At 45.6% G+C, this 12,241-nt stretch overlaps 1 protein-coding gene across 10 annotated transcripts in view; it reads left to right on the top strand.

Annotated features, from left to right (window-relative positions):
- The window catches only part of tnrc6c1 (trinucleotide repeat containing adaptor 6C1), a 60,523-nt gene that overhangs the window by 33,393 nt on the left and 14,889 nt on the right, over positions 1–12,241 (top strand). For 9 of the 10 annotated variants that reach the window (XM_033645711.2, XM_078161345.1, XM_033645714.2 and 6 more), the window contains 2 exons: positions 6,586–9,090; positions 11,802–11,996. In XM_033645711.2, the coding sequence (XP_033501602.2) occupies positions 6,586–9,090; positions 11,802–11,996 (2,700 nt within the window). Of the gene's footprint in view, positions 1–4,728; positions 4,879–6,585; positions 9,091–11,801; positions 11,997–12,241 lie in introns of those variants that run through there. The other variant, XM_033645716.2, reaches the window with a different exon arrangement.

Genomic DNA, 12,241 nt, shown 5'->3' on the forward strand with positions numbered 1-12,241 from the left:
TCACTGTGCCTGCAGCCCCGTCTGCTGATAGAACAATTGCTCCCCTCCCTGCTTTCATTTCTCGCTGATAACTAACAGTAGAGACACACTAGCTGCATTCATTCCCTTCACTCTCCCCTCTTCTCTCCATCCGCTGACTCCACCTCGCCTCACCCCGTCTTTCATTACCCGGTCACATGTCTGCTCTCTTGAAAAGCGCGGCCGATAAACGTGGCCTGTGTGTCCACGTTTATACATGTGCATAAAAACAAACATTCCCTTCCTCTGCAGTCGTAAGGCCCAGACACACCAAACCGACATCAAAGAGCTGGTGGCGATGAAGGCCAACAAACACACAGCATGGACTACAGCCAACTGCCATCTAGCATGTATGTTCTGCACCTGTGTGAGAGGAAATAACTCAATATACCAGTAGGCGGCAGTAGTCTGTGTTCATCATTCAAAAAGGGAAATCAGAAAACTGACAGGAAGGATTTCAGACACTTGTTCGCCAGTTAGCACTTAAACAACTGTCCCTGCTCCGTTTGACACATACAGCATTATGTGGAGTTTATACTTCTGCGTTGAATGCGTTGCGTTGCCGTAGCTACAGCGTAGGCTCTATGCCGTAACCCATGCCGTAGCCTGACGTGCACCTCCCCAGAAATGTAACTGCACTTCACAGCGATGCAGACCTCCTGTCTTTTTTTTTTTGTAAGCTGAAACCATTTCCCTCAGTGGAAACAAACCTTTTATTTATGTTTAATTCACAGATAAACAGTAAATTGTGAAGACAGTATAGCCTCCACAAATATATAATTTTAAGGATTTATGGTGGCTTCATATGAGCAGAGGAAATCTCCACTTGTCGCTAGGTTCATTTATACAATCTAAAATGCCATAGGCTTGTGCTAAAAATGTAAGCATGTTGTATTTGTTTGGAAAACATGTTTAGTATAAGACAGTTGTTTTGTCGGTGAACCTTGTGAGTTGTAATGAAGCCAAATTATGTTCCATTACATTTGTTAAATGTTGCTGTTGTCCCTGGCTTTATATGAGAAGAGGGAAAGATCGCCAGGCTGCTAGGCTAATTTATACAATGTAAAATGCCATAGGCTTGTGCTAAAAACATTAGCATATTGTATTTGTGGGGAAAATGTGTCCAGATAAAGACAAGTGTTTGTCTGTGAATGCCGCGAGTTATAGTGAAGCTGATTTGTTTACTTGTGTTTGAGATTGTCTCTATTAAGCCATGTTAAATATGTGTTTTTGGTGTGTTTTGAATCAACCAAACTTCACAGCAATTCACAGAAGAGTGACACCGCACAAGTATAAATGCTCACAACGGTGTAGGCTACAGCGTAGGGTCTGCCGCACAAGTATAAATCCTGCCTTACTCTGCTGTAAAGGCAAGCAGCAGCAGCAGCAGCAGCAACCACTAGCTTTTAATGGTCAAGGTTCAAGACAAGAGTTCACATTTTTATATAGATATAAATGAATACTCTTAATGAAGATAAAAGTGCTCCTCATTGAGTCTATTTAGTTAAAAGACATAGGAAAATTCCTTTTTTATTCACTCAAATGAAGTGCATTTAGTAGTCTTTGTGTGACAATAATGCAGCAATCCAGCCTTCTCTGACTTGTTATTTTTTGAGTGTTAACTAATCACATTAGCTTTTATTCCTATAATGTGTCGGCTTTAGCACTTAAGATTTATAGCTGCTCCCTTTTGCATTGGTCTAACACCCCCTAGTTAAAGCCCATAAAGCAATGATAAAGGTTTTATGTACCAGTAGGCATTGTACTCGCTAAGCACAACAGAGGCCGACACCAACAAACAACATCTTGATGTAAAACAGGCCGTGTCAAGTGAAAGAACAGTGCAGCTAATGTGCTAATAGCTCGTCTAGTGGGGAACAGAGAGAGTGTATGCATGCTAGACTTGATGTGCTCTTTAAGTCTGCTGATGATGCTGTAAAAGAGCCTTGGGAATCCCCTCAAAGAGGACTGGGACGTCTTGTGATGTGATTAAACATCAGCTCTCTGTTAACCACAAATGTTCAGCGCTCACTCTTTCTCTTTTCTATTTCTCCTCGCCTCGCTCTGTGCCCCTGCTCCTCTCGCTCTCGCTGCTGCGCTCGTTGTTCTCTGATGCACACATGCTCACCTCCTCCACCTCCACTATACCAACGCCGCAGCTCACACATACCCTCGTTGGCCCCAGGGCAGCTGGGATTAGTCAGGCTGCACATACTATATGTAAGTCTGTCAATCTTCCTATTATTATAGCTTTCTCCCAATGTTGCCTTTTGCTTGGCTAACAATCCATATCCCAGGGCCCTTTCATGTAGGAGGCGTGAGAGTGCAGGCTATTTTAAGACTGGCACGCTGGAGAAAGCCCTTGACCTGGTTTATCCTTTAGAGGAGGAGGAGAAAGAGGATACTCGCAGGCAAACATGACCACCAGATGTCTTAGATGTGTACTTTTTAAAAGACATGTTCTGTCCTTCTGTTAGTCTTTTCCCCTGAGATAATAACATCCCACTTACACCAAAGAAGCTACAAAGAAAGCATCCATACGAAACACAATTTCTTGCATATATTTCTGTGCAGTCCCTGTCATTAAGTTGCCATTGTTTGTTCCAGGATGAATACAGTTTAGGTAACAGCTAACAAACTATCTGTGCCACTTCAGCACATTCCCAACAGTAGCAGTAACAAAAGGGTGCAGAGTGTTGTGTCTGTGCTAGGCCGTAAAGGACTCTGCTGGTTCGGTTTACAGCTGATGGCAGCTATTCTGCACTCGACCCTCTCAGAACCTTAAACAGGACCTATTATGCTTGTTTTGAGGTTCATACTTGTATTTTGGTTTTCTACCAGAACATGCTACATGGTATCAGTTTACTATTAAATATGACAAAGAAAAGCATCAAATCAGCACATCTGAGATGCAAGAGCCAGTGAAAGTTGGGCATATTTGCCTGAAAATGATTAATCAGTTATCAGTTCTTTTAGCTGCCAATTAGTTCTCCATCTTTTCATTTTGTGCTACTCCTACACAGTTATGGGCACCAAATCAAAAACAATAGAGACGTGGCGATTGCGATCATTAAACACAGAGTGAGCACATTCCTGGGAGGTTCATGTCTTTATGTGTGTGCGCGTCTGTCAGAGCGCTCGTTCATCTGGTTGGCAGCATGCATTGTCAGCTCTGTACTATCCAGTCTCTCTGCCCCTCAGGGACTTCATTAAGCCAGGATCAGTCCAGCTGAGGCCCGCACAGCCCTCCTAGATTACTTCCTACTTCCATCTCTCAACATCCATCTCTGTCTTTGTGTTTTCATTCCTCATGATCCCTCTTTACCTGACCCTTGTATCCCCCCTTCCTCTTAGACACACACACAGACACACACACCTGAGTACACTTACATGCCGTACATGCATGTCCACTTGTTATGTAAAATGATAAAAAAAAGGAAAGCATGAAAGGTTTGCCTGCTGAGCTGTGCATTCAGGAAGTAGCGTGTGTGTTGTGGTTGTGTTGTTCGCCAGTGTGTATACATCCAGACAGTAGATGCAGTGTCCGCACTGTGTGTATGTTAACACACAAAGGAACGAGTGGCCATGCAGCAGCACGGCATGACCTCACCGCATGTTAGGTCCTCGCAGTGGAGAGGCACAGGGGGCTGAACTTCAGCCATAAAGGGACTCTGTTCTCTACTAAACATTGACTTATTGTGTTGTTGCGTGGGCGCGGGGATCATTTGTAAACAATACCAGCCTTGATCCAGGGGACTGCTGCCCTTTTTTTTAATTCTTTTGCTGAGCGCCCAGCTCCAGTTATCCTCCTCCCACCACATCTATTAAGTCTAATGCATGTCTTCCTTTGCTGTCTCCCTTTGCAACCTCTTTCACCTCCATAGCTCCTGTGCAATGTTTGGGACCAGATCATCAGTCGCTAACCATGACCTGAGACAAGATCCATATGAGATTGCTCATTTCATGTTGTTGAAAGTATCCCATGAAGCAGCAGTTTTCAATCCAAAGCTTCTCATGATCCCAACATTTCTGACTCGCAGTCATACTTTTAACCAAAAATCTGTCATCTTGTGTGATCTGATGATCCTCATGCTTGTACATAAACACGTGCATGTGTGAGAAAATTGTCATTCCAGCACCGGAGGGGGTGCAGCAGGCTTTTGTGAGGTTTCTCTTGCTCGCTCTCGCCTGCCACTGCTATTGAAGAGGGTTTCCATTGTGGGCGGCAGTGCTAATTGCAGATGGAGTGGTCTTGGCTAAATATTTAGTGACAGTTTTGAAAGGTTGAAAGATGTTAGGGGTGGGGGAGGTTAGAAGAGTCCCCCTTTTGTTTTGTTTTACCTCATGCCTCGTGAGTGCATAATGTAAGTCTCCAGGCTTTATCGTTCAGCTGTTAACCAAGCCCCAAAACCACCAATACCCCCCCCCCCACCCCCACCCCCACCCCCCACCCACCCACCACCACCACCACCACCACCACCACCATCTCCCCAACGCTCCCATCCCCTCCCCCAACCAGCCCTCTTTCAGCGCTTTTCCAGAGAGGGGGAATATTCTCCGTCAGGATAGGAATAGAGCACGATATATAAATAAAGCCAGAGGGAGGCAATAGATAGAGGAGAGACTCAGCCAAAGCAGTGTTGGTGGGAGGGACAGAGCATGAGGGGTGAGGAAGGAAGGGAGAGAGGGGAGGAGGGGGGTTGTCTCATGCCGCGCAAGAGCTGTGCAACTTCTTGGCAGCATTTCAAAAATGAGCCTCAGAAGCTTGGCGAGCCGAGCAGACATATTGAAACAAGGATGGTCGCTGCGTCGCACAAAACCTAGCTCTTTACAGGATGGTTGGGAGGCACCTCTCCACAGGTATTTCACCACTGTGTTTCACATCTCCCCTTCTTTCCTCTCCAGCCTCCCTCTTCCCTCTCTCCTCTCTGCCTCTGCTGTGTTGTTTTGGTGGCTTGTATTTACTCTCTGTCTGGATGAGCACTTTCAAACATTAAAGCTGCAGCGACAGTGCATTGCGGGCATGCAGTGTTGGGTTCTTCTGCTTTGCATTTATTATTGCGAGTGAGACATGCGTGCTGTTAAAGCAGCGACGGTGGAGATACAGGCGGTAGCTCAGAGCCTTTTTGGCTGTAGTTCAGGACTGAGAAAATGGCGGTCCTGCACTTCTCAGTGGAGTGACGCTACAGAACGACAGCACTGTGTGTGTCAGAAACACAGTGCCCTCTTTTTCCCCCCCTGCTCTCTCACTGCCTCCTCTCTCTCCTTCAGTTGCAAGCATTAAAGTAAGCTTGAAAACAGGGGGTGGTACACAAATGCTGTCACTTCCCTCATGTAGTTGTGACAGAGTCAGAGTCTGCATACAAACTAAGCATGCATGTGAGGGTGCATGTAAACAACAAGACCCCGCAGCACAGGGGACAGCAGGAAGGAGGCAGCAGGATGATCAGTGCAGCAGTGATGATCTGCAAATGGGCTTCGTTTGTACCAACACGATACATAGGCACACTGGAACCCCAGCTCGCCTGAACCCACGCGAATCTAATAGGAATAAGCCTGAGCATTACTTTGAGTTGTCAGAGCAGATGGAGGCTGATGTGTTGGTGAGGAGACAGGCTGCCCAAAGCTAGTGCCGAGTATTTGTGCTGAGTGTCAAGTAGAGGTCATAACTGCAATGGTTAGGAGGTCAAATGTTACTCAGCTGCATGGCCCCTGTCTTTGATTACATCCTCCAATGTGGCTCCCAAATATGAGAGCTCTTTTAGGGGTGACCTGTTAGGAAGATACAGTGCCTAGCACTGTTAGAGCTTCTCTATTTGTATCTGGCAAACGCATCGTTCAATGTTCTGTTGCGTTCATTTTTAACCATATTCACTAAATATAGACCCTAAAACTTTGTAACTTTTTGTTATTACTAGTGATGTGTTGCATTCATGCATCGTGAAATGTAAAAATTCTAATAATAGCTTCATGGATGTCAAGTTCTCACTACATTGATGAATAAAAGACATTTCAATCAGTGTTTTTTCACTCTCAGTAATATTTGGTGTCTAGAATTCCATTACAATAATTAAACCTTTTAATTAAATACCAAAAAACAAGCCAATCAATCATGTGAGACAAGTCCTTTCTAGCTCAATCTATGACTGCCTTATTTAGATATTTTTGAAGTACGACACTGTAACATAATCTGTGAATATTTTATCTTGGTGATATCATTGAGAGCGTTAGTCCCGGCTTGAGTCATAGTAGATTTGAAAACAAATGTATGAAAATTATGTGAGATAGTGTTTGAATAGAGTGCATACATTTTTTTATTTATTTTCTAATTAAAGCTCCCTCTGCTGTCATATTAGTCATTCTGTTTGCATTTTCACTGTGGGTGGTATTTATTTTTATTAATAAAGCATCTTGTGAAATCTATATATGCATAAGTAGACACCTTATATGTTGCCATGGTATTTCAACCTTACTAAGCATATGTGGGCGTGATGACGTACATGACTTGTACCTCTCTTCTCTCTTGCTCATGCTTATGTCCTGTTCTTTTTCTTTTCTCCCATACAGAACTGCCCCCACAGAGTGGTCAGGGAGCCCAGTATGATAATCCCCTCTGGGGACACCTACCAGCCAACAGGAGTGCCACAAGTGCTGCATCTTCCACCAATCTCAGTGGCTGGGATCAACTGATCATTGACCAGAAGGACACAGAGGCTTGGCCTTCTATTACCCACAGCCAGAGCCAAGTCCCTCCAGGAGGATGCCCTTTGGACACTGACCCTGGTCGCTCGACCAGCAGCAGCAGCAGCAGTAGTACTAGTAGTAGTTGTAGTACAGTGAGTATGGCCACGGGGGCCAATAGCCAGACAGGCCACTTCCCTGCCAACCACCTTAGCAGCAAGGCCAACAGTGGGCCCAGCCCTGCCAATCATACTGGAACCAGCATGCTCTCCAGCCAGGTTGCAGCCAATCGCAGCTGGGGCTCTGGGCCTGGACCCTCCCATTGCCCCCCTCAGTCCTCACTGGGGAGTGAAGGGAAGAGTGACAGCCCAGTAGGGGGAGGAGGCAGCAGGGGCTGGGGATCTTCTTCATCATCCTCCACCACCAACTTTAACTTGAACCTAAACCCTAATGCCAACCCGTCTGCCTGGCCCATGCTGGGTCATGATGGGGGTGGCACAGGGGGAGGCAGCTCAGGGGGAGCCAACACCATTTCACCTCCTCAACCTACACCCAACCTCTGCAATCCAACTGGCCCCCCACCAGCCCAGACCAGCACCTGTACCGGAGCCAACACTAACAGCAACTCCTCGGGGATTGGCAGCGCCTGGGGTAGCATAATGGCGTCTGACACATCAGAGCCACACCCCTCCCCGTCCACGAATGTGTCTTTCAGTTCAGAACCTCAGAACCTTAAAACTGATGGACCAAATCACACTAATAGGCAGGAACCCCCCAGCCCCATCCGCAACTTGCCTGGCTGGGGTAATGCACCTGTAGGCTTGGGTTCCATGGGCCAGACCCCCACAGGGGGCCCACAGGTCAATGGAGAAGATAGTAGCCCAGTATGGGGTAACAGTGGTGAGTTAAAGGCACCTTCATCTAAGGAGACACCTGGCTGGGACTCTGGCTGGGGCCGTGGAGGAGGTGGAGCAGGAAGCTCTGGGGGCTGGGCTGACCAGTCTGGTGGAAACTGGGGGAAGCAGCGCACTGAGGAGTCCCAGGGAGGCTGGGATACCCCCAGCTCTCCTCCCCAGGATCCACAGGCTAGTCCTTGGAGCAGACCTGTGAGCACAGCTGGTGCAAGTGAAGGGAGCAGTGACAGCATGGAAGGACATCCCCAGCACAGAGAACCATCATCCAGAGATAATCCAGCTCCTCTGCTGCCTGCCCAGGATCTGGATCCCAGAGTGTTGTGCAACACTGGCTGGGGACAGACCCCTGTTCGCCAGCACACCTCCTGGGACATGGACGATACTAAATGCAAGAATGATGCAGCTGCTGAATCATGGGGCTCTGGCCCAACGACTCCAAGCGATGCCCAGGGGCCCTCCAACACTAACATGGGCCCCTCTCAGAGGACTGACCCTGGGAGCAAAAATGATGTGCCTGGTTCTCAGGGAGCTTCAGGTTGGGGTGGAAGCATAGCTGCTAATAACCAACCTAGCTCTGGTTGGGGAGAGCCACCCAACAACATTAAGCCTCCAGGTGGCCCTGGTGGCTGGGGGAATCCTCCAGCAGGAGGCCCCACCACCAGTATACCCAAGAATGGGGGTCAGTCCTGGGGGGAGGAGAAGTCAACTGGTTGGGATGATTCTCGCAACAAGGCAACATCCCAGGGCTGGGGAGAGCAACCCAAAGCATCCCACAGCTGGGGCAACAGTGGAGGCAGCAATAATGCAGGGGACTGGAGGGAACCAGAAGACAACAAAAAGAGTTCTACCAACCCAGGGTGGGAGGGAGAAACAGGTGGCTGGAAGGAGAACCCACGAGGCTGGGGAATGTCGTCTTCAGGACCTGGGATACCTGCAGCTGGAGGAAGTGGGGGCTGGGGAGAGCCAGTTTGCCAGCGTCCCACTGGCCCTCCTCAAGGTTGGGGGGGCAAGCCTCAGGATGGGCCCAGCAGTAGTAGTGGAGGAGGGGGCATCGGCTCTTGGGCTGGCTCAGGCGCAGTGAAGCAGGGCGGAAACTGGGGTGGCAGTAAGAAGGAGTCCTCAGCTGAGCCTACAGGCTGGGAAGAGCCTTCTCCACCTTCAATCCGACGTAAGATGGAGATAGATGATGGGACCTCAGCTTGGGGTGACCCTGGTACCTACAGCAAGTCAGTCAACCTGTGGGACAGGAACAATCCGGGAATGTCCCAGAATAAAGTTACCACTGGAGGCAATAACCCCCCAGGCCCCAACAACAACCATCCCCACTCTCACAATCACCCCTATCACGGGCCGCCTACACCTTTACAGAACCACACCCAAAATTCCCAAAACCCAGGGCCTACTGGTGGGCCCATGGATCCTGTTGTCCAACACCAGTCTGGGCCATCTCACAACAGGGGTCCCCTGATAGCTCAAGGTAAGAGTCAATTCAGTTTTATCTACATAGCCCAATATCATATTATAATACTCTGATTCTGCAATTTGTTATAGTGCCATGTAGCCCACACCTATCCTGTTAGGCCAAGTTTGAGAGATTCATTTGCTTATAGTATAAACATAAATGAGATTGTGAACATTCAGATTATACAGGTGGTTTGATTTTACATAGTCAAAACACAAGTTAGATTATTTTCACGTTATTTCGTATGTCTCTTTTCTTTTTAACTGTTCAAAGTAAAGGTGTCAAACATGAAAGCTGGTCATGTAGTTAGCACGCTGCACTGTTAAGCTCCAATCTCTTGATCCACTTAAAGGTAAAATCTTGACCCAGATTGTCCTCTTTGGATTTACATCTAATCAACTATCCAAATGAGTTAAGCAGTGCCAGCCCTTCCACTCCATGAGGCTCCTCACATTTCACAACAACGGACATGTCTGTGTGGGTAACCCTGGCAACCTCTCATGGGTACCCAAAGGAAGCACAAGAATGCTGTTTACAAAGTGCCTCGTGAAAATAGCGATTCACCACAAACAGTTTGAGGAGGATCGGAAGTGTGTGATTATATGGGAGCCACCATCTGTCAGTTGATGAAGGGAGGAGGTGGGGCAAGCCCTTAAGAGCGGAGAGGGGGCTGACGCCCCCTGCTGTCCCTCACTTGACCCTGCACGCCAACTTCACAATTCATTTGTTTCCTAATAAAACCTGACAGTGGTCCCTTTTGTTGGCAGAAGAACTGTTGAGCTTATAGTGAGTTAGAAACAAAAATAGATAACTCCTCAATGCCATTCATAACTCATGGCAGACAGTGAGGAAAAATTATTCACTTTGTTCGTCTCCTCACGCTCTCTTTGGAATAGTATAGTGTTTCGGCCAGTCATACTTAAAGGTTGAGTGTTAATTATAATTTTGGAGCAGCCCTTAGGACTTGACCTCTTCCTGGAGAGAGAGCTAAGCTGAGCCTGGCACTGCCACAGGCCTGGAGACAGTGCTGTCTCCCTCGTGCCAAGAGGAACCAGGCTGCGCCAAATCTTAAATGGGTATCTTCTCCCTCTGTCAGCCATCCTGCTAAGCCGAGCCCAGGTTTCTGCCTTCCTGCACGAGAGGCACTTCACACTCCAAAACAGAAGGATAAACAGTGTGATGGTGTTAACCAGAGGCTCAGTCAGATTTAGGGCTCAGTTTATATCAGTAAACAAATAAAAGAGAATTGAAGAAGTATGTTTCTGTAAGCCTGTCATTTATATGAATCTCAATTTTAACTAATATATACTTAAATGTAATATTTAATCTAATTTTAAACGTGGAAACAGAAGCGAGACAGGTTGAGTGTTTAGTAGAGCTGTTTGGATACCTTTTTTGTGAAATGAATACTATCATTCTTCTATGGCATGGCTCAGGTTGAACCCTTATAAGACACAGTGGTGGTGTTAAAATTAGCAACACTAGTGCCACCTGTCGAAACTAAAGCCTTTCATACTGTACATGCCTCTTTAATGGTGGGACTTAATAGTATGAAATATTGCCAAAATGCTGACATTTTGCTAACTGCTACACTATTTACCAAAAATCTTTTTCGCCACACTGAAAAAGGAGTTGTCGGTGGCTGCACAGCGAAAGTTACAGTGGTGTAGGAAAACTGCAGTTTTATTTGGGTGTGGATTTATTTGAAAGTTTATTAATAAATTACGTGGTATCGGTTCAGTGTATTGTTTACGTGCCGATACCCAGTCCAGCATGTTGGTCAGTGTTGGAGGCATTTCTGATACTGATACAATCAGCAAAGAATAATGAAGAAGACCCTTCCTCTCTGGCCGAAGGAGCTGTGATGAGGGCTCTTAGACAAAGTAAATGAATTTGATTTAATCTTAAATTCAACATTTGGCATTCAGGACAGTATGAGTATCACAAACTCTCATATTGAGCACAAAAGTATGGTAGCACAAGCCAGCAGAGGCAACTTGACCGATACTTCATACTTTTATCTTTTTTTATTTTATTTTATTTTTTATTTTGTTTAATTTAATTTTTTACTTTATTTTGTTTAATTTTATTTTATTTTGCTTGATTTTATTTTTTTTTAATTTTGTTTATTTATTTATTTATTTATTTATTTTCCCACTTAAATTTTTATTGACAATTTTTGTATAACAGCTTGATGAAATAACAAAATAACTGAAAAATAATAAAACAAAACAAATATTTTGTTTTGTTTTGTTTTATTTTGCCTTATTTTATTTTTTTATTTTTGTTTTATTTTTCTTAATTTTATTTTCTTTTACTTTATTTTGTGTTATGTTATGTCATGTTATTTTATTTTTGACAAACGCTTCGCCAGTTAATTTAGCACACCAGTAACAAAGTACCATGAGGTTGGTGAAGTGGCATGTGAAAAGGGAGCTGATTTCTAGACAGCTGTTTGCCTCATTGCCTCTGATATTTCTAGAAAATGCAGACAATGGCCATTTAAAAAAAAAGTTTGTTGTTGTTTGTTGTAATAATATCTATTTTATAATATGTCTTTTTGCCTCCTTATGAGAAAATCTAAAAAACAAAGTCAAATGAGACAGTATTTTGGAGGTAATATTATCTCGTGATCATATCCAAAGCACAATTCCTTTTAGATTTTGTTGGTGTTTGTGCTGTGAAGTATTTTTATTGACGGGCCCTTGTCCTTGTGTGTCCTCCAGGTTGGGGAGAGATACCCAGCTCCCACACAAAATCAGAGAGCTCTTGGGGGGAAGCTGCACCCACTCCGGTCAGCGTCGACAACGGGACGTCAGCCTGGGGCAAATCCACTGGGAGCTGTGGGGGCTGGGGAGACAGCAACCCGGACAGCTATGGCAGGGGCAACCCGACGATGACATCTGCATCTTGCAAACCTGGTAAATAGCTGTTTGTTTTTTCAAATTTCCCAAATGTGTGTAGCCTCTTAATGATTCAACATGTGTGCTTCCCTGCAAATGGACATCAAGGACATCAGTGTGTTAAAGAGCAAGAGTAGTGGAAACTGTAACCTCAAATCCACACTGACCCCTAGTGGCTGCCTAGTATTGTAAAGCATAGATATTACTTTTATATATTAATGTGCAACATGTCAACAAGTTCTCAGTTATTTTCCCAGGTTTGT

This window comes from Epinephelus lanceolatus, chromosome 18, assembly GCF_041903045.1.
Source record: "Epinephelus lanceolatus isolate andai-2023 chromosome 18, ASM4190304v1, whole genome shotgun sequence".
Lineage (NCBI taxonomy): Eukaryota > Metazoa > Chordata > Actinopteri > Perciformes > Serranidae > Epinephelus > Epinephelus lanceolatus.